Consider the following 24,296-nt stretch of genomic DNA (forward strand, 5'->3'; position numbering starts at 1 on the left):
CGAGATTCCTTCACCATTGCTCAGAGCTTCACCTCCGTCTTCGAAGCACTCCGATTGTCCCTCTCTCAATCCACTGACACCTCACTACATCATATTCAATGCTTCACCGACGCCGCCGATCATCTTCAAGAATCCGGTACTCATTCCTTTTTTTCTCAAATATAACGCTCAGAATAATAATAATAATAATAATAATAATAATAATAATAATAATAATCATGATCTGTTTGTGGTTTGGTTTCAGTTCTTGATGCAGTAACTAAAGGAAATCAATATATAAATTCGTGTCTCAAGTAAGTTTTTATATGTGTTTTTGATATTTTTCTCAGAAAGTTGAATGAATTAGATAAAGTTTGATGCTTAATGATGCAGATTGAATGAGGAAACGAAGAGCGTTGATAGTCTAGCATCCCAATTGTATCCATTCACTTTGATCTTTGCTAATTGTTAACTTAATTTGTTTTTACCGTTTTTGTTTATGCTACTTGGAAGGTTAAGCATAGATGTCATTTACAAGTCACAAACAGGGTACCAACCAAAATATCTGATACGACGACGTTATCGTGGATCTGACGTTTTCATCGGTTTTATAGAGGTGTGCGGTTTTCCAGTGGTAGATCAATTGTGTTGCGTTTCCGGTGGTGAGTTTGGTGGTGTCGGGTTCGATATGGTTGAAGCACTCTGATTGTCCCTCTCTCAATCCACCGACACCTCACTACATCATATTCAATGCTTCACCGACGCCGCCGGTCATCTTCAAGAATCTGGTACTCATTCCCCTTTTTTCTCAAATATAACGCTCAGAATAATAATAATAATAATCATGATCTGTTTGTGGTTTGGTTTCAGTGCTTGATGCAGCAACTAAAGGGAATCGATATATAAATTCGTGTCTCAAGTAAGTTTTTATACGTGTTTTTGAAGGTTTGATTCACCATCACTTTATCTGTTACACGTCTTATATTTATTTTCTTTTACATTTGTCATATAAACTAATAGTGAAGGGCAGAAGCATAACTTTAATGAGTAGATGTAGCATCTTTTACAAAACTGGAATGCGTCGTATATGTTGTCTTTGAATCAGCGGGTATGTTTTGGTTTTCCTAACTTTCATCGGAGTGGAAATTGATAATTACATTATGGTATTTCTGTGACATCAGATTCACGAACAACAATTTGCGGATCCGTCAACAAGCTTCCATTCGCACACTGATTGAAGCAATTATTGGGTTTTGTCTGAGTTTTTAGATAAGGTTTGTTTTTTGATGCAGATTAGATAGATTCCTTTCATGAGCATTTTCTGACCGGTTTTGCTTTTGTTTTTGTAAACATTTGGATTTTAAGATTGTGGTCGGATGGTGGCTGATGATGTTGTTCCTGGTGTTAATCAAATTCCAGTTAAGGCTCCCAGGAAGGTTCCTCGATCGCCTTATAAGGTGAATTTGATTTATTTTCTTAATCTATTTTATGCTGTTAATTTAGGTTTTTGATGTTAGTGGAGATGAGAATTTGTGGGTTCGTTTGATAAGTTTTGGATGCACCTGCGTTGCAAGATGATTTTTATTTGAATCTAGTGGATTCGTCTTCGCACAATGTGTTGGCGTTTGGTTTGGGTATGCACCTTCCATCGAAGATGCCAACCAAAGGGTAACCTTTATCTTTCCCTCATCAATTTCATTCAATTAGCATCAGGGTTTGTTTGCACACTCGCAAATCTGTTCAATTTCGGTTCTCTCTTCGGATTTTGAAGTTAATTATTCAATTATAACACTATTATATTTCTCGATTTCTAAATATGTAGAACAATTCTATGTTATAGTTATATACTTGCATGATTTTAGTCCATTTACTTGATTTTGATTTTTTTTGGCATACAGGGCAATAAAGCAAATAGATGGTGGGAAAGTTTCTTGCCCTTTGGACAGAAAGAGGTGACGTCGTCGTAAGAGATATTTTCTATTCTGTTTCAGTAGCTGGTACTCATATTGTTGGTTCTCGGGAGCAACTTTGCATTCATGAAAAAGTGAAGTTACCTTGGGGAAAAACACAAACAAATGCTTGGCGATATTCCTGTCGAAGGCGTGCAAAGCATAAACATCAATGTAACAATTTCAAAAATGTTCCTGGAAAGTTTTTAAAACCTTTTTCTTTGCATTTAATATAATTACTTATCAGTTATAAATTACTTGTGAAAGTGTTTAGTGAAATTATTGCATCAACTGAGGATAAAGTGTTTCTTATACCATTATGGTCCTATTAGGTTTGTTCCCTGAGTGATAAAGTGTTCAATAATTTGTGTGATTGTGTTGGGGTAACGTTTTTTCTGTTTTTGGTATCTTGAAATATCTGCATTATGTTGGCATTACATGCAAGTGTTTTGATGATGTTTGTTTTACTTGCTGGATCAAACTTCTTCAAATTGTGCAGTCAGGAGATTTATAAGTAAGCACAATAATAGAACATTATTTTGTATGAATAGTGAATATAAATTGAATTTTCAAAACTAACCTTACATTGAATTCAGGTATGCATTGAAGGAGATGGATTATGAGTTATGACTATCTAGATCTTCACCTCAAAAAGATGTAAGTATAAAGGGTAATGTTGCTCTTGCTGAACCAATTTGGATTGGTTTTTTGTGATATGCTGCAGATATTCGTCTAAGTACTGATGCGGTTATTTTGAATCTCCTCTGTTGATTAAGTTATTTTATATTTTTTTTTGATATCATTAATGCATTACTGCTTATTGCATTTTGTAGATTTTTACGGTTGGACTATTGTTTAGTTGGGAGTTAATTTGGATTTATTGTTTTCAAACTTGGGTAAGATTTCCCAAAAGTATATCTTACCTTAGCTTGCAGGTTCCAAGTTGACATTGAAGCTTTACAAGCATGTTGCAGAGGCATTTGTAACAAAATATGGTAATATATGCCGGTTGGGCTCAAACTGTTTTATTTATTGCTGAGTTTCCTTCACAAAAGGCCATCTTACCTTTACATTTGAGGGATACCAAAGAGCCGGAGCCCGATAAGATAGAAAACATCAAAGAATCCGAAATCTTTTGTTTGACTTGAATAAGAATCAACAAAATTGTTATGACATGTATTCAAATTTCGAGTGCAGACATCAAATAGAAATACTCTATTAACAATATTTTAATAAAGATTTGCTGTCCTAAGTGAAAGTCAAAAACATGTTTTAGTTTTCCCCTGACTATGTCATGAGATCCAATGTGCTTGTGGTGAGAAATACACAGTTGCATTGAATACACAGTAGCAGGGTACGAGAACATGAAAACTTCCGTTGGATGTAAATTCAGTTATAGCTGAATGCTGATCTTGGTTAAGATAATTCTGTATGCCTGTTCAGAATCTGATTGTATTTTCCATTCAATAAAAAGATTTAAAATGATTTCTAGACCAATATATGGGATGGTCCTATATTTGTATTAGCTTGTGGTATTGACATAATAGTCAATGATACAAGTTATAAAATGTTTAATTTTCCACCAATGATGCTAATCTAAGCTCTTCATTATGCAAACATCTCTTAGAGTTAGCATTGCTTTACTACCAAAGAATTTGTGATCTTGGGCTTCTTCATTTTGGAAAGGGATGTCAATTCTTGCAAGCTCTTCACTTCGTATATTGCTCAAGCATTAGAGATGAAGCCATGTCTGGTATAGCTACTGCCTGCACAAATTTAAAGAAGCTTCATATCCGACGTTGTTATGAGGTACTCCATTTATGTTCATGTTTAATTATAGAAATGAAAATGTCATTATGTATGTGTAGCTTCATTTTTGGCTTTGGACGTTTTTGTTTGGGTGGCTCACTTTCAAAATGCATTCTAGACCTTATAAACTAGAATAATGCTATTATTATTCATTTTGGCCAGAATTAATACTAGCATGCATTTCACACAATTCTACTAATTTGGCGTTAAATATTTCAATATTTCAAGTAATTTATTTTTCATTTGCCTGACTTCACATTCAGATATTACTTTATTTTAACACAGTAGGGTAAACGGAAAGATGCAAAAGAAAAGAGATACTAAGAACTCCAAATTTGGTTTTGGAGGCCGGAAGGGATCGAAGAAGCAGAATACACTGACACACAGGGCCGGCCCTGGGCCAGGACAAGCAATTTTGGGAGGTGTAGTTGGCAATTTATAACAATGATATAATAAAATATATTACTTTTAGCGAAACTAATTAACAATTGTTTACTTGTGTTCCAGCGGTTAAACAATACCTATAGGGCAATAGTGTTAGTGGTTCGATCTTGGGTGGCTACACAAATCTTAGTTATCAATTTTTTACATGAACACTTTAATAATTCTTTAAAAAAACCAAACTTAGTTAATTATACTTGGTTAAATTTGGTCTATTAACTTAGTTAATTCTTTACAAATGTAGTTACTAATTTTTTACAACATCACTTCAATCTTTCTTAAAGAAAAAAAATTCGGTTGGCCACACAAATTTAGTTTTTAATTTTTTACAAGAACATCTCAATTTTTCTTTTTTTAATTTAAAATAAACTAATTTAATTATACATTAGTTGTGATAAAAAAAAAATATATACCTTAGTTTTTTTGGGAAAAAAAAATTATACCTTAGTTAAATTTAATTAATTATACTTTAGTGCCTACTAATTGAATTTCCATAGGTTTCAATATAATTTTAGTTTTTATGATAACTAATATTTATTAAATTTTAAATATAAAATAATGTATATAATCAATTAAAGTTTATAATGAGACTTGAAATAAAATTTTATTCTCGATGGTTATTTATATAATTCTTGTAATTTTATTTTAATTTTTTGTTAGTTTAATTGCTATACATTGTCAGTGTAATTTTTTTACACTATCAATATATCAAACTCACTCAATTATATTACTTTAAAAGAAATTAAAATAAAAGTCAAATATTTTTAACAAATTAACGGCTGTGATTAATTTACGGTGTAAATTATGTTAATGTATTTCAATTATATTTATTTATTTTAGTATAAATTTTAAAGACTATTTATATGTTATAATTAAATATTTTTGATATTGTCTTCGAGATTTTTCTTCATTTTGGAGACGATTAAAACTTTATTTTGTTGTTAGGGGTCCATTTTTTTTATTTGCCCAGGGCCTCTAAAAAGTCAAGACCGGTCCTGCTGACACAACTAATAATTTTGGTGGATTCAGTAAGGGTCTTCGTGTTGGAAATAAGAAGAGGAAGAGATAAACATAATCTTCTTTTGATTTGTTTTCTCACAAAAATGGATGCCATAGAATGTCTGTGGCCATGACACATTTTTTGGGATGCTGATGTGGCAAATAACAATAAGGATGATGATCAAGCATGGAGAGCTGAATTTGGAGCAATCTATCAAGAGCATTATTAACAATTTGACTACTGCTTATTTGATTAGAAATCGATGAGTTTGAATCTGATCCTGCTTGGATAAAAAAGTATTCATTTGTAAACCATTTTTACATTCTTTGTATTTGTTTAAATTCTTGTATTTTTTAGTCAGTATGGAACAATTGGTATTTGGTACCTGCATTCTTAAAGTCTGCTTGTGTTGGCACCAGGATAGTGATTGTCATTGAGTAATTGTTATATCTTAATCACATTGGTTCCTTTATATGATGTTTATATTTCTTTTGGAAATGAGATATTAATGATGTTCCAAAATGATCTAAAATATCTTGATCACATTGTCCTTGAAGGTTTTTCAAGTTTACTTCTAAAGATATTTCAAAATGATCTAAAAAATCTTGATCACATTGTCCTTGAAGTTATTTCTAAAGATAAGAATACGATAAAACGTTATCAATTAAATTGAAATTTTGTTAAAATGAATAATATCAGGGAGATTAAAGTAAATAACATCAACGACATGTCACACTCACATCATCCTTCATTATTCATTTTAAAAATTTTACAGTTATCATTTTAAACATATTAACTATTTTAAAAAAAATATTCATGAACAAATAATAAATATTCTTTGTTTTTCAATAATTTTTCTTTTATCACCATTACTATTAAAATATATAAATTTATTATGCATTTAAATTAATACATATAATTTTCTTTTATCCATATCTTTATATTTCTTTTTAATTCACATTAATACAATAATAAATAGCCGTCCCTTTTACTGATTTACATACACATTTTTTATTTACTTTTCTTCTACTTATAAGGAGATGGAGGGTCAAACATATTTTTTATAAAACTCTTATAAAAAAAGTGGTTTTTTTATGACAAAAAATTGAGTTAAATGAACTTGTAAAAAAGGCATTGAAACCAACTTTTTTAAAGCTTAAAAGAGGTGGTTGCAGTTCGAATCTCAATGAAAGCATTTTTTTCCCAATTTTTCTACGATTTATAACATCTACAGTTATGTTTTATTTATTCTTTTTTTTCTTCTTCTGTTTACATAATCATTTTTGTAAATACTAGTATTGTCCAACTTTTTATTCGTTTTTGTATATTATATCTTATTTTATCGTATAATGATTTTCAATAATAATATTATTAATTTTTTATACTATACACTAAATTATAGATGATACTACAACAATTAATCAATACACATTATATATAATATAACTTTTACGAAACAACTTTTAAATTAAAAATAACTTTAAAGTTTAAAAAATAATCATAACCAAACAATTTTAACTTTAATTTAAAAGCTCTTATTTTTAACTTTAACTTTAAAATAACTTTTAATAATTAAAAAAGTTGGGCCAAACAAAGCATGTTAAAAGAAGAATTTGGTGGATAAAAATGAATTTAAGCTAAGTATTTAGTATTTTTAAGATATTACGTTCAAAGCTTAATTATTAAAAAAGAGAAGAAAAATAAAAAAATAAAGAGAAAAGGTAACAATAAAAAGAGAAGTTTAGTCCATATGTCACTAAGGAACTATCAATGCAAAAAGGGACAACTTGAGAAAATAAACCTGAAGAAACAAAATCAAGCAACCCGCAAACATTAAAGGTCAAAATCAAGTCATTGAAATTTGATGGGCCAAATTCAATCAATTGTTCAACTTGGAGAACCTAAATCAAACAATTGAAACTTGGATGTCAAAATCAAGCAATTGGAAATCTTGGGGACCAAAATTGTATTTAAGTCTAAAATTTATTTAAAGATTATTTTAAAATTAATAATAATAATAATAATTATTATTATTATTACTTCTTTTGGTTTATTAATTATTGAATTCAATATATTTATTTAATTTATCTTATTGAATTTAATTATTATTATTATCATTATTATTGTATTATTAATAGTAATTGTTATTATTATTATTCGTATCATTTTGATAATAATGATAATAATAATTAAAAACTACAAATAAATAATTATAATTATGGTTGTTATCTGGAGGAATTATATCAACTTCATATTTTTATGCTTACTAGATATTTGTTTCATTGCCAAATAAATATATTATTATTATTATTATTATTATTATTATTATTATTATTATTATTATTATTATTATTATTATTATTATTATTATTATTATTATTAGGATCACTATCAATATTGTCATTTGTAGTTTCTAATTTTACAATGAAATAAATATTAAGTCAAAAAATATATATAAAGTTGATATACACCTCCTATTACTATTATAAATAAAAATATATATACTTTTTATATTCATTAAATACATGATACATCCGATTATTATATATATATATATATATATATATATATATATATATATATATATATATATATATATATATATATATATATATATATATATATATATATATATATATATATATATATATATATATATATATTGAGAGAGAGAGAAAGAAAGGGATATGCACTGACAGTGTAAATTTTTTTTACACTGTCAACCAATCACAACCATGTATTCAATTAAAACATAATTTTAATTTAAAAAATCTAATATGATATGGCAAGTGTAATAATTTTGATTGGTTGTATGTGTAAAATTTATTTACACTGTCAGTGCACTACCGTTAAACTCATATATATATATATATATATATATATATATATATATATATATATATATATATATATATATATATATATATATATATATATATATATATATATATATATATATTCATTGAATATATATATATATATATATATATATATATATATATATATATATTCAATGAATATATATATATATATATATATATATATATATATATATATATATATATATATATATATTCAATGAATATATATATATATATATATATATATATATATATATATTCATTGAATATATATATATATATATATATATATATATATATATATATATATATTCAATGAATATATATATATATATATATATATATATATATATATATATATATATATATTCATTGAATATATATATATATATATATATATATATATATATATATATATATATATATATATATATTCAATGAATATATATATATATATATATATATATATATATATATATATATATATATATATATATATATATTCATTGAATATATATATATATATATATATATATATATATATATTCATTGAATATATATATATATATATATATATATATATTCAATGAATATATATATATATATATATATATATATATATATATATATATATATATATATATTCAATGAACCTAAAAAGTTTAGAATAATGATTAAAAGGTGCACTTTCTATATTTATTATTTTAAACAAACATTGATTTTTGGCTAAATTACAGTTTAAGTCCCCCTATTTTGGCCATCTCATGAAATCAGTCCCCCTATTTATTTTTTAAACAGTTTTGGTCCCCATGTCCATTTTTCATTCAAAAAATACTGTTGTGTACTATTTTTTAGATACGTAGCATACTTTTATTAACTTGGAATAAGAAATATTAATTATTGACGATGTTTTCTTCCTTTAATCGTCTTCTCTGATCGTCGTCTTTTTCTCCCAGCTTGCTTGTTCATCTCTTTCATTCTCCAAAAAACGCTCTCTACGTTCTCTCTCATTCATAAAGTATCCCAAGAATACAAAAAACTTAAAAATCAACATTTTTTAGACGATAAATGGACATGAGGGACCAAAACTGTTTAAAAAATAAATAGGGGGACTGATTTCGTAAATTGGCCAAAATAGAGGGACCAAAACTGTAATTTAGCCATAAATTTTTATATTCTTTAATTAATTGATGTATCTGATTTATATATTAACCAGATACATTAGTTATTCAATAAATCTAAAAAATTATTTTTAAGAAGTTATAATTTCATTATGTATTATAAAAATAAATTTAAAATTTAATAATTACAACATAAATATTATTAAAATCACCCAATTGTCAAAGCTCAAGCCTATTAAAGATCATAAATAAATAATATACTCCCTCTGTCCCAAATTATAAGAGAAAATCACTTTTTAGATTCATTGAATAATCAATGTATCTGGTCAATATATATAGACCAGATACATTAATTATTCAATGAATCTAAAAAGTGAATTTTTCTTATAATTTGGGACGGAGGGAGTATTTATTTACAAGTTAATTATTTAAATCTCACCAAGTTTTTGACAATTAATGGTTATACTTATAATTATATATTGATTTAATTATTGAATTTTTTTAATCATTTATTTGAATTTCGTTTCATTTTAATTTTTAAAGTATAAATCGTATGGTTCAATTTTATATGGAAAGTATGTGTATGTATTAGTATAAATACGTATAAACAATTGAAAAACTATTAGATAGAAATCTTTTAGAAGTGGGATCTATAAAGTTATGAGGTTATTTGTGGCTCTAGTTCTTAGCTTTTTCGTAGCATTTGACAATGTTGATGCAAAAACTAAAACTCTAACTAATGAGACACATTATTTTGTTACATCAGATAACATGATGGTATTGTTTATTATTTATTTTTCTTTGCTATAATTTGTTTTACATATCTTTTACTTGATTGTAATTTTTGTAAACTAATCCAGCGTCATGTGGACTTTGATTTTGATTGTATTGATATCTACAAGCAACCTTCTCTAAAGCATCGTTTATTAAAAAATCACAAAATTCAGGTATAAATAGTTTAAATTCTTATTGGTTTAGTTAAATTACTTGATTTATCATAGAGTTTATTGTTTAGAATTTAGAATATAAATCATTGATTGCTTCCATCTCATTGTCAAATAGCTTTATCCAACTTTTACAAGATCAAAAAAGTCATCGTATGTTGGTAATATCATTGAAGAATGTTCAATAGGAAAAGTTCCTTTTTACAAGAAAACAAAAAGACATCGAAATGAAGGCTTTCGGTCAAATTCGCTTGACTATCATGTAAGTAGATTATCCTAATCATACCATGCAGTGTAAGATTATAGATTATTTAATAAATTTAAACTACCATGATATATTTATATTGGAGTTAGTATCAACACAAACCAATAATATTTTTTCACAACTAAAAATATATTTCGTAATGTAAATTAATAATTTTAAATATAAGTTGATGCAAAAAGATCTACACCACTATTTTAAGTATTTGATAATTGTCTAATTTTTATTTATGTTTAAAAAAGGAAAATGTAATTTTTTTAGCACGTACAAGGATTATATATATATATATATATATATATATATATATATATATATATATATATATATATATATATATATATATATATATATATATATATATATATATATATATATATATATATATATATATATATATATATATATATAACAATTTTTTTAAAAATCATGTAAAGGTTATAAAGTTTTAACATAACAGTAAAAAATAGTTATGTATTGTCTTGTGTGTAAAATATGCATTTAGTATATATCGTGAAAAGAAAGATTAATAGAACATGTAATACAAACATTTATAACTATATAATTTTATATTGAAATATTATATAATTTAAATATTGTATTTATTATTATTCTCTAGTCGGTTACCCTCGATACAACTGAAGCTATGACATTTCATGGAGCACATGCACTGATGGGTATCTATGATTTACAACTTAAAGGAAAACAATATAGTTTATCTGGAATTTGGATTGAGAGTGGTCCACCTTCTAATCTAAATAGCATATTTTTTGGCACCGGGGTAAGTTATTTTCAAAAAGAATTTTAATTTCAAACGTGTATTAATGGTTTTTTTTTATGTTTCAATAAAATTATTTTTTAATGTACTATTTGTATCAATTTTATTATATACAAGGTTATGCCATACTTATATGGAGATAGTCAAGTTCACCTAACAGCACGATGGACGGTATTAATAGAAATTCAATGTTTTTAATAATTTTAAAAATTCGTAATAATCAGACTATTAAATTATAAGACTAAAAAATTTTAATATTGTTTTTCTCAATTTGATACAAACATGCAGGCAGGTGGATCAGAATGTTACAATAGTCATTGTCCTGGTTTCGTGCAAGTGCATAGTAGTTTATATCTTGGAATGGTCCTATCACCGGTTGATATCATTGGGAAATTTGAAAAAGAAGTTTTAGTTATGACAATAAAACAAGTAATGTTCATTTGAATTTTTCTTACTTATATATGTTAATCTATATTTTATTATCTTTTAATTTCTTAAATATTTGTAGGATAAATCAACGGGTCATTGGTGGTTATGTCTACACTATCAGCAAGAGTGTTTTGGATATTGGCCAAAAGAATTTTTCCCTCACTTAAGTTCAGGAGCATCTGTCATAAAATATGGAGGTGAAACTTATACTCCACCTGGAATGGTTAGTCCTCCAATGGGTAGTGGAAGATTGCCACAAGAAAAATTCAAAAACTCGAGTTTTATGAAAAATATTGAGATTATTAATTTAGAATATAACGAAATCGACATACAACCTAAAAATATGAAGGTAAATAAAGGGGGTAATTTAAATTGTTATGACTTAATATATCTTGGTGATCAAGGAGCATTTGTTCATCAAGCTTTGTTGTTTGGTGGGCCAGGTGGAAAGTCGTGTTAATGATTGAATGTATTGAAGAATAAAGTTATTCAAAGTATTTATAAAAACTTATTAAATAAAGTTAATGATTTCTCTCTTCTATTTTATATTTTTCCCAACGATATAAGCTATCTTATTATAATGGTCTATAAGCTTTATAATTTTTGAAATCTTACTTGACTGAGTTCTATCATCTTAAGAATGAGTTCTATCATCTTAAGAACGTCTTCGCTCTCAGAATTGTCACCTGTCCAGTCTTCCTCTGTATCGACTGAATCAGAAACAGAGGTTAGATTTATAACATCTAGTGTAACATCTTTATTTCTCTAGGCATGAGAATAAAGACTAGTGAGACCATTTGGAAATTAAGAGTTGTTGAAAGAAATTAATGGATTAATTTGGAATTAAGTAAAGGTTAGTGAGGACCTTAAAGACTTAGTTAGTATTGGACTAAATGGAAACCTAGTAAATACTACTTGGTTAAATGGCATTTTGGGTATTGAAGAAATTATATCATAGAAAAGGGTTTTTTGGTAGAGAAACACTTTTGTTCTCAATACAAAGAAGAATTTTGTTGGAGAGGAAGAGGAAAAAAACGTGAATGGAAGAGAAAGAGGAGGCAAGTTAGTTCAAGCTCATCATCATGCCTGTGCAAGATAGTTGAAGGTTTTGAGGTTTTGGACTTCTAGAAACAAATTGGCTTAATCATCATCAACAATTTCAGTTTCTTCATCTCTCAAATCAAAATCTTCAAGCTTGAAGTGAGTTTCATAGTTAGAACTTGGGTAGGAATTGGGGTTTTGTGATTAATTGCATGTTTGGGAACAAGGGTTTGAATGAGAAATTATTGTTGTATGCTTGATTAATGATGGAGTATGTGTTCTTGAAGTGATATTATATGTATTGAGTTGCTGTTACATGTTAGGGTTTGGATAGGGATGGATTAGAATGTGTTGGAACTAATCTTATGCAGGAAAAATGCCATTTTTGGCTTTGATTCATTGAGCAATTGATTGCACACCAGTGCAAATTGATTGCACTGTGAAAAATTGACTTTCTACGCTTCTGATTCAGTGAGCAATCGATTGCACACCAGTGCAAATCGATTGCACCTCACAGAAAATCTTCCCTTTATTGTTTCGACCATAACTAGAGTTCCGTAACTCAGAATTAGGCGCTGTCGGAGGAATTGGAAAGCTAACGGAAAGGACTACGATATGCTTAAGCTTCTACAACATTATCATATTCTTAAATGATGATCAAATCTACGTGAATATTCTTGTACCTTGATTACTAAAAGATAATGCTCAGATAACTGATTCGTTAACGGTTCTAAAGGCCTTGGTGCCCAAAATTCAATATATTTATTTAATTTATCTTATTGAATTTAATAATAATGATAATAATAATTAAAAATTACAAATAAATAATAATTATAATTATGGTTGTTATCCATTGAATAGAGGAATTATATCAACTTTTAGTCTTGCCGTTATCAACGGCAAACGTGGAACATGTTTTTTCAACTATGAAGTTTGTGAAGAGTCAGTTATGTAATAAAATAAGTGATTAGTGGTTAAATGTCCGTCTTGTAACTTTTATAGAAAGAAATGTTCTTGTAACAATTAACAAAGATGTCATTTTAGCTCATTTTCAAGAAATGAATGATAGATCCCTTCAACAAAAAAGAAAAGAAATGAATGATAGACTATTTTGATTGTAATGTATTACATTAAACAATATTATTATTCATTTTTAATATGATTTAGTTCGTACTTTCTTTTATGTTTAGCCACACCAATATATATTGTGTGAATCCGCCCCTAAATCCAATAGATAAGTTAATTGAGACAATTTTAACGATGAGATTAATAATATTTATTAAAATATTTTTAATTACAATTATTGAAATACTTTAGTGAAGAAATCATTAAATAAATATTTCACTGATAAGATATTATATTAGTTTTTAAAATGACAGTTATTTTGATTTTTGAGATAAAAATGTAAATATAACTTTTTTTTATAAAACAAAAAGATTATTATTATATTTTTAATTAATTATACAAATGGATATGTAAGTTTTGTTTCCACTATATGATTTTCTGGAATTGTTCTTATATTTAAGTATAAAGTCCTGATGTCTAACAATTTTATTGGTAGAATTTTAATTTTTTTATAAGAAATATTGTAGGCTTGTTCATGTATTCTAAAATGACTTAGTTGGTAGTTTTACACATGTTATTGACCAAAGAATATGTTATTTTAATTAGTTAGTGGTCTTTTTTTTTGTTAAAACAATTTTCCATCAAGTATATGTTAAAAGAAATATTTAAGCTAAATGCATTTTTGGTCCCTCAATTTTAATTTTATAAATATTTTAGTTAGGGATGTCAACGGGGCATGGAATGTTCGGAAGATGCTTTCCCACTTCCCACCACACCTCCCAATTTATTTTCCATCTCCATCTCCAATCTCCACCACGGAGGGATATTTTCCCATCCCCATTCCCACATATCTCCACGGAGATCCACAGAGATCAAATTTTAAGAAAATTTCTATATGTTTTGATCAAAACTGTGACACTAGTATTTCATTATTACCATATAATTGAAGAGTAATTACCATAAGGTCAATAAAAAAAGAGAATGTTTGTTGTGGTGATGATGAAGAAAATGGAGAAGATGATGAATGGAAGACACAAAGATAATTGAGAATAGAAAATGAGGAGATAGTGTGTGCATACTATGTCTTGGATACACTTTTTAGAGTTAGGTATTTGAACAGTGAAACAATACATTATACAATAACACATAAAAATAAAATGTTACACTAATGACTCTTCATTTTCTAATACATTAATATTTTTTAGGTAAACTTTTATAATTATATATTATATTAATATTTTCTAGTCCTTATTTAAAAAAACTCAAGTCATATGTCACATTTTAAAATAAAAAACTAATTAAAAAATATTTAATTTAATATAATTAATATATTAAATGATATTTATTGATTAACAATTGATGCCACGTCATATTTTAAAATAAAAAATTAATTTAAGATTATTAATAAATTAAATAAGATTTATTGATTAACTAATGGTGCCACGTCACATTTTAAAAAATATTAATTAAAAAAATATTTAATTTAATACTATTAATAAATTAAATAATATTTATTGATTAATAATGGTGCCACGTGTTAAACAGTGTAAATTAAATTAAATGAATTTTTTTACATAAGGTGAGGGTTGAACATCTTCAATTGCACATCTTCAACCATCTGAGCTATTACTTCTTTAATTGCATAATGCCCCAGATATTTCATAAACAACATGAAAATTAAAATATGCACATCAAACTGGGGTTGGATGCAAAAATTCCTTTATATAACAAAGGTTGGAATATCAATTAGGGATGATGACAATTGTTGTTGATTTTGTGTGTTGTTGGTTTTCACGTGTAACAAATATACAAAAAAAAAAAAACTAGGGTGTTTATTTAATAGAAGATACAATAGCATAGATGGTTAAGGATTTGTTTATTTTAGGAGAGGGCACGAGTTTAACACTCATCTCAAGCAAAAATCTTATTTTATTCAAATTTACAAAAGCTAAGTACATTGTAGCATCTGGATATACATTTTAGGGATAAGCATGATGAGGCTAAACATCATTTCTTTTGTGACTATGTTCATAAGGGAATTTTAAATCTAAAGTTTATAGATACAAACCACCAATAGGTTACTAATATCTTTACAAAACTCATTCCCGAAGATAGGTTCTTGTTTATTTTGAATCATTTAAATATGATTGAATGACCATAATGAAAAAGATGAAAATCTCAAAATGTTTATTTCTTAGAAAGTCAAATGAGATTATGGGATATATTGCTTCTAAGACCATTTATAACTGAGGTGTTGAAAAATTTAGTCAATAGTTGAATAGGTGCAATAAGGTGTTGAATAAAGAGTTGAAAGTGATGTGGATTAATATGTATTAAAAACATTTAACATGTTTAATGAGAAAGTGTGGGCCCACATATAGTACTTTGCAAAATTTTATTGGTTGTTGTGATTGTTTAAAATGGTGAGATTTGATGTTGAATTTTATTAAACAAAATTATTGTAGTGAGTAAAAATTAAATGAGTGTTGAATTATTATGTAGAAAGAAAATAAGATGATGTGGAGAATAAAAAGTGAAAAAAAATTATTGAATATGCAAACCATTGTGCATAGCACAAACAAGTGAGCTTTTATAACTGAGAAAGTATCTTGTGTGAGAAATGTCGTAAGTCCAGAATTTTTCTTCAAAGTTCTAACTTTTGGATTTTATTGAGATTTATTGCATTAACTGTTGTCGAGCAAACAAAAGGTTTTTGGTTCAAACTAAGACAGTTGTCATACGCTGAACCTCTTGACGTTTGAGTGACTTTACTTTATTGGGATTAGGTAAAATAGTTGTATGCATCACTCTTTGTCGGTTTCTACACTGTTCAAAATCGTGTTTCATCATTACAAAACTTTTCATTTAAATTAGTGGCGGAGCCAGAAACTTTAGACAGCTTGGGCAAAAACTTTATACTATTGATTATTCATTTGTTTTAATTTTCACACCCTATTTTTACTAACTTTGCCCCTGATTTTATCTAAAAACTAACTATTAAATTGAGGAGAGTACAAAGAAAATAGAGGTTGAACTCGGGCGTCTATCCGGGCTAGCTGGGTCTTGGCTCCGCCCTTTTAAAACCCACTACACTCACATTTCATACACCACACCTTCAAGCCCACACTTTCTATTTTCATAAATCCTAAAAACACTACGCCAAATTTAAGCTACTAAAGCGCAGCTACTAAAGCGCAGCTACTAAAGCGCTTTTAGCAAAAGCGCTCTCGTAGGGTTTGCTAAAAACAAAATTAATAAACAAGGGAAAATGATGCAAAAAAAGCGCTCTGGTAGGGGGGGTATGAGAGCGCTTTCAAAAAGCGCTCTGGTAGGGGGGGTATGAGAGCGCTTTTAAAAAGCGCTCTGGTAGGGGGGTTATGAAAGCGCTTTTAAAAGCGCTCTTATAGGGTGGGTGCTACGAAAGCGCTTTTGGGATAAAAGAGCTCTGGTAGGGGGTGTTATTAAAGCGCTTTTGAAAAGCGCTCTAGTAGCCCATTTAAAAAATTATATATTTTACAAACACACGCGTTTTGTTTCAGATCCAAAACACGCGAAACCCTAGCATAGAAGAGAGAGAGAGAGAGAGAGAGAGAGAGAGAGAGAGAGAGAGAGAGAGAGAGAGAGAGAGAGAGAGAGAGAGAGAGAGAAAGAGGAAGAAGCTACACTCCATCGCCTCTACCCCGTTACAGCCGAAGAGGAGGCGGAGGAGGAGGTCGCAGTCCAAGTCCCCGTCGCCGTCACCAGTCTTCTTGTTCGCAACCTCCGCCATGACTGTAGGCAGGTTTCTTCTCCTTTTTCATCAAATCTTTCATTTTTTCCTCCAGAATCAACAATTGAAATGGATTGTTTAACATCGTTGTGCATTTTTTGAAATGGATTGTTGTTGTTTATGTTTTGATTGGAATGAAAAGTGAGTATTTAATTGGAGATTAAGCAATATAAAAGTATTAAAAGAAAAATAAGTAGTAGAAGTGAAACATTGAATAAAAAGAGGAAAAGGGTAAAGTGAATCATTCCTGGGCTGCAGGAAACAAATTTTTATTTATAATTTCCCAAAAAAATCCGCAGCTATACCTTTCGAATATTTTTTTTGCAGGTAATTCGTGTTTTTCTAGTAGTTGTATAAATTCACTTGTGAGTATTAGTGAGCATTCAACTGCATAAGTCTTTACTTTTCATGTTAAGGGCATGTTTAGGTGAAGTTATTTTAGCTTATCTGTTGACTGAAGTATGCACTTGTTATGGAAGACAATGCGAAAAGAACTTATGACATTTTCATTAGTTGTTTTAAGCTTATTTTGTTTAGCTCTCTTATTATAAACATTTCATATACAGGACTTGTTTGTTACATATTATAAAAAAAAATTGTTTTATGTTGCTTGTTCAGAGTTTGATCCTTGTGTTGATTTTTATGTTTACTTCGTATGAAATCTTTTGATTTTTCTTGTTATGAATTTTTTTTTATGTTGGAAATTGGAATTGTGCAGGAATTTTGGGTTGGAAATGAAGAGCTTGTCAATCTGTATGAGAAGAGACTTGGTGATGCTGGATATATTCATTTTAAGCTCGGAAGGACTAACAACTGTAGGCAGGTTTCATCAACTTTTACATGATTCAAGATTTTCTATATGTAGTTAGTAATAATCACGTTTTTCTATTGTAGGTTGAGCTTCAAACAGTGGATGGACTGGTAAAGGATAGAACACAATGTGCCCCTGCCGATTATGTTCCATAGAATATGAATCAAGTAATTGTACCCCGAAGTCTTCTGTGGAAGGATCCTTCGGGGTACAGTTATTTGATTCATATTCTGTGACACAATACAACATAGCTCAGGTGACTACTGGTTCTCCACTAAAGCATCAATACAACATAGCTCCAGATAATACAGGAAGCGTACATTGGTTGCATAAGAACTCGGAAGTTGTTTCCCATTTAGTTGTTTTGGTTTAGAAATATGTGAATTGGTTTAGTTGTTTTGGTTTAGAAATATGTATATATATATATATATATATATATATATATATATATATGTATTTTGATTTACATTAATGGTATATAATATAATACTTTTTTTGTATATAATCGATATCGATTATAATGGTATATATCGATTAGAAATGATAAATTATAGGTTCATGAAAAAATACTGCCAAAAAATTGTAAATTACAGGTTCTGAAATACTGCTGCCAAAAGTGCAGGTTTAGAAATAATAAAAAAATTATAAAAATAATAGACACCTACCAGAGCGCTTTTGAAAAGCGCTCTTATAGGGGGGGCTATAAGAGCGCTTTTTCCAGAAAAAGCGCTCTCATAGGGGCGTCTACCAGAGCGCTTTTTCCAGAAAAGCGCTCTTATAGGGGGGGTCTACCAGAGCGCTTTCAGAAGCGCTTTTGTTACCTACGCCAGCGCTGGCTGTAACACCCCTCTAATACCCCGCGGTAATTAACAAAATTAAATCAGAGTAAACATGCAAAGGGTGTCACAATTCAAAAATAAAAGAAAACACACGTTCGGCATATGTCATGCATTCACTGAAACATCTGAATTATAACTCATTAGATAAAAATCATGTTTACACAGCGGAATCAAATCATCAAGTCAACATTACATCGTTAATGTATCAGACTTCAAATAAAATAAACAATAGAGTTATAATCGAAACTCAAAACATCGCATTCCCAGTGTTACATCTATCAGAGCATGACACCGACACAACAACTAAACCGACTTATGAGCTAATCCTCACTAAGTCGAAAGCAGCTATCCTCAATCTGAAAATATCAACAGTAAGGGTGAGTCTCATCACAGTTAACAAATGTTATTGCATCTTAAATAACAACACATCATAGTTTATCATTCACCCAATTACATCATATTCAGATTATCAGGAACATCCATTGTTTACACAAACATCATCAGAACACATCTTTCATACAGACAATCATACTCAACACTAATTCAACAAAACACGCAAGCAACACATCATCAATATTTATAACACTGGAATACTTCCAATCATGTTATAAAAGTATGCATATGTATGAACTGACACTATGCATGTGGTACCAACATCGTCAAATGGGAATAACCCATGACCGATCCAACATCATCCAGATACGGCCCTGCCAGCACAGATTCCTCACAATGGGAATCATGCCCTTCACTGATCCAACACACCCTTATGGATACAGTATCATCAATGCACATGAATGAATGCAACATATACAACATACTTATACCATCGTCAAGTCTAATGAGTAACATCATCAAATACTCATTTCATCATCATCATTAACATCATCATCATCATCAAAGTATGTTTATATACATTAGCATCATTCAATACAATCAATCATCATCATCATCATCATCATTTAAAGAACATACATGTGTCCATATCAATCATCATCATCAATAAGAAGAACACACATGTATCCACATCATTCCAAAACAAATCAATCAACATCATACAATTCTCTACAAATCATCACATCATAATGTTTTCAAAACAACATCTTATATTGTCACATTTCATCATATATGTCAACAATACATCATCCAATCAAACAAATCGTCACATGATTAATATTTCAACATAGCATGTATTTACACATCTCATCACATATATGTACAATACATCATTCATCAAGAAGTAAAATCATATTAAAAAAATAATTGGATTCACACCTCATTTCATCATTTAAACACATAGGCTATCTCATAAGATTCATCGTGCACGAAACGGCACTAAAAACGGACCTACGGTTCAAAAGTTACACATCATTTAACTTTTCCAAGAAACAACTAACGCTACAGCACGCGGCGCAACCAAAGTTCGCGGAGCGACCTGAACCACAAAAACACGTTCGCGGCGCCAACCTATGCACGCGGCGCGGAACGAGAAAAAGTTACGCCTTCGCGGCGCCAACACGGGGACGCGGCGCGAACTGGCGATTTCGCAGACTTTCGGGTCTGCGTCAGATCCTGCGATCTGACTCAATCTGAGTCCAAAACTGTCTCTAAACGTCATATATAGGCAGTTAATCATCAATTGCATCATTATTCATCATCACATATCAAAACAACACATAATCAACCAATAATCCATGCAATTTTCATCAATTCATAACCTCCCTAAACCTAACATATGATCCAATTGACTCAACAACATCCCTAATCAATATTATTATCTAAGAACACGATAATAGATGATAACCAGAGAGTCCCCCCTTACCTTAGCCAAGAGTTCTTGATCTTTGGTCCTCTTCCTCTTTGGTTCCTCTTTACGTTCCTCAGCTCTTCTCTTCCACTTCTCATTTTTCACGTTCTGACTCTTTTCCTCCTTTCCCAATTTTCCTTATTTTATGAAACATAACATTTTAATTAGTAAAGGCTTTACTAACATAGTACCCCCTCTTTACTAACACCACACTTGGCCCAATAGCCTATCTCATATTTCTTTCCAAATAATAATTTAATTTCCAATTAAATTAAATTTAGAAAATATGGGGTGTTACAACTCTCCCCCACTAAAAGAGTTTTCGTCCTCGAAAACATACCTCAAGTATCCAGCTCGTATAAGAGTCCTTCACCTGACTCTCCAGCTCTCAATTAACAGTACCATCAGTCAATCCTCAAAATCCATCTAACATAACCAACGGGAAACATGTTTCATACATTCCAATCCCAGTTCTTACGTCACATTTAACCATCCAAGGTGTACCACTCGTAATATCTCCAAAAGGTTAACAACAATATAACTTTGAGGTACAACATATACCATACGCTCAACAACTGAGTAATACAATTACACAATCTATAGTATGATCACACTTGATCCACAATGCAGTAATGCATTCCATCTACCAACATACCAACCTTAGACACACTCTTCTATCTGAGCGATAAAACAATCCTTACACTTTTCACCAGCTGCTTCCTTCAAGAAACTCAACAATAATATTCGTATATCATCGGATTTCAACTTTCTGACTCCTCTTAAGTCACATCCGCAATTATCCAACACGTTACATTCCGCTTTTCCGCATTACTCTGATTACTCATCACAACCATCTATACCAAATAGATTTCTGAGTTTTACCCGATTCCGACTCTCTCTTTACTAATTCGTTCAAGAATCATTCTTCATCATTCATGGTACCAATTTACCACTTAGCAATACTTACTCGTACTCAAAAACAAATTCTTGAATTACTACATCTATTAAAACATTCTAACCATCAGAACGAGTATACACAAGCAATTATAATCACACTCATCAGCTTCAATACACAATTTCTTACAAAACAACTCAAATTGAGTTTCAATCTTTTCTAAGAATTAAATCAATTTCTCTCTTCATAGAGTATAATTCCTCATTATATCTGGAATCTACAATGTCACCTCAATAACAGCGCAAAATTATTACAACATCATATAGCATCAACTCTTCGTTTTAATTTCGCCGAATACATACTTGTTAACTACGTACAACCGTAGTAGCATATTCATCATCTCGGTAATTATTCAAAAGAGTTACAATCCTTCGACACGACATCCTCACATCCACTGGATTCTAAATCCAACATATAGATCAATACATATTCTCTATGTAGGCTTCCGACATATTAATTCCTTACTTCCCGCGAGTAGTACTCATAACACTACTCCACATCACACTTTCGCTGCGCGACTCTGATTACCCGTCTTAAGTCATCATCCACCGTGTCGCACTCTTTCATATTCACTTCTTCATAAGTTCACACAACATAGTGAGTGATTATTCTCACGGCTTAGTATTCATCACATCTTAAACCATTAAGGTAACAAAACAAGCTTATCTCTTCTATATGATTCCGTCTACTACCAACAAGAGATTTAGGGTGATCAAGTCCTAAATTTGTCAATATTAGTTGAAAATCATATTTAAGCATAAACCGTCGTTACTACATAATAGTGTCCCTTTCCTGAGTTTGCACCCAAACTTATTAACATCGTCATAGTTCAATAATCCACTACGGTGTCCTTCTTCTAGAATATTCTTTCGAAGCTCAAAACATCAGGAACACAAATCCAATCACTCAACCTCATTATACTATTCTCGTCGGTTCTGAATTCACCGCCTTTACCTTGGTAATTCAAAGTCAAACTGTCGGTCAACTCAACCTCATCTTTCTGACCTTCTCTAATCTCGTCAAGAATACTACTAGTCATCTTCTAGCATACCCAATCTAACACTATTAGGAGTGCCTTCACATACCAACTCAAGTCTCAAAATTGTCCAATTAAATCCAACTCATTCATCATTAGCACCGACATATTTAAAGACTTCCTACGCAACACAGTAACACAACATTCATAACTTGTGGTTTTAATCCAAATTCTATTACATCCTTCACGTCCAAATATCATCCCACTCGGAATCTCAACACAGTCTTCCTCACGTCAACAAATGTTAGAAATTCCCTACAAATTCTTCTTTTATACTTATCGTTACTTTGCCATCACAAATACGATTCCAAGGGTTCTAAAGTTTATTCCATCTTTACTACTAATTCACTTCTCACTAAAATCCATCGGTACTCAATTCATCTTTATCACCGAACATCTCGTCAATTAATTCATCGACAACATATTCTACTCAATTCTGTTTCAAACAATCGCGGTAGTAGGCATTCTTATTCAACAAGTTTCACGTTTCCTTAACCAACTTCACAATATCTCCTTATAGGATCAATCTACTGTATTTATAACTCTCCCATAAGTTATAACATAATCTCTCCTCTTCGTAGGTTCAAACGGTACATTAATCCGACACTCGGAACTCAAGATATGAATTTTCCAGTCATTGCCCGAAACATGCAACACCGATATCATGTAGCGACACTCTATACGATATATCCAAAACTCTTCAAATGCTATATTCAATTCTTAAAATTACTCCTCAACAAACCTTCTAATTATTCCTTCGATCCATTCAACACTGACACTGACGTCTCGTTCAATACTAACCAACAAGTCTAGTTCTAAGAGCAAACGTAACCGCAACTTCACGTCTTTCCAACATCATCTTGTCACAATTAAATATGTTACAGCTGCTGCAACTATTTTTATAACAAAGTTCATATCGATAGCTTTCTGTCGCTTCAAACAGAACTCAAATCGGATGTCCAGAACTCCAGTTATGAATTTTCGAAGTTCTGCAGCTATTCAGCAATTTTTTCTGCGTTTTGCTTACGAAAATCTCACTCCAAAACTCATTCTCTTCAACTCGATCACATTCCAAACAGCCCCTTATCATATCTCTTTGCCTCCAAACATTCTTATAACTTGAGCAACACATCCCATCGCTGAAGTGCGATTTCTGAAACATTACGACCGCAATCCTCTTGCAACTTGCAGCTGAACCCCTTCCTAGACGCAAGGCTACTCAACTGACAACTTTGCAGCCCCTCAGCAGAGCTGATACATTTCAACTTCCTAATTTCCTCTCCTACACATAATCATCAATTACCTCTAATCATTTTCCTTCCAGATGTTCCAACTTAACTACCAGTCAAGTCCTAATTTCAAGTCACCTTCGATTCGGAAAACAACAACTCCAACAATGCTTGCAC

At 29.8% G+C, this 24,296-nt stretch overlaps 1 protein-coding gene and 1 long non-coding RNA gene across 2 annotated transcripts; both read left to right on the forward strand.

The window, feature by feature from the left end:
* Positions 1-324: 324 nt before the first annotated feature.
* LOC131608201 (uncharacterized) lies at positions 325-4,214 on the forward strand. Its single transcript, XR_009285530.1, has 7 exons — positions 325-767; positions 850-1,253; positions 1,345-1,647; positions 1,878-2,442; positions 2,525-2,923; positions 3,615-3,737; positions 4,023-4,214. It is a non-coding gene; the product is annotated as an uncharacterized LOC131608201 (long non-coding RNA).
* Positions 4,215-9,820: 5,606 nt separating this feature from the next.
* Positions 9,821-12,038, forward strand: LOC131606016 (protein neprosin-like). Its single transcript, XM_058878303.1, has 7 exons — positions 9,821-9,937; positions 10,021-10,107; positions 10,223-10,366; positions 10,983-11,144; positions 11,259-11,312; positions 11,430-11,570; positions 11,650-12,038. The coding sequence occupies exons 1-7, from the start codon at positions 9,821-9,823 to the stop codon at positions 12,028-12,030; spliced, it is 1,086 nt and encodes a 361-aa protein (XP_058734286.1). The 3' UTR covers positions 12,031-12,038.
* The last annotated feature ends 12,258 nt before the right edge of the window (positions 12,039-24,296 follow it).

The sequence above is a fragment of the Vicia villosa genome, linkage group LG5 (assembly GCF_029867415.1).
Source record: "Vicia villosa cultivar HV-30 ecotype Madison, WI linkage group LG5, Vvil1.0, whole genome shotgun sequence".
Taxonomy (NCBI): Eukaryota; Viridiplantae; Streptophyta; class Magnoliopsida; order Fabales; family Fabaceae; genus Vicia; species Vicia villosa.

What these genes read in the sequence shown, in the direction of transcription:
- LOC131606016 (XM_058878303.1), top strand. Translation starts at nt 9,821, where the DNA reads ATGAGGTTATTTGTGGCTCTAGTTCTTAGCTTTTTCGTAGCATTTGAC. An exon ending in GCATATTTTTTGGCACCGGG is followed by an intron (nt 11,145 to 11,258) that starts GTAAGTTATTTT and finishes ATTATATACAAG; the next exon opens with GTTATGCCATACTTATATGG. An exon ending in ACCTAACAGCACGATGGACG is followed by an intron (nt 11,313 to 11,429) that starts GTATTAATAGAA and finishes ACAAACATGCAG; the next exon opens with GCAGGTGGATCAGAATGTTA.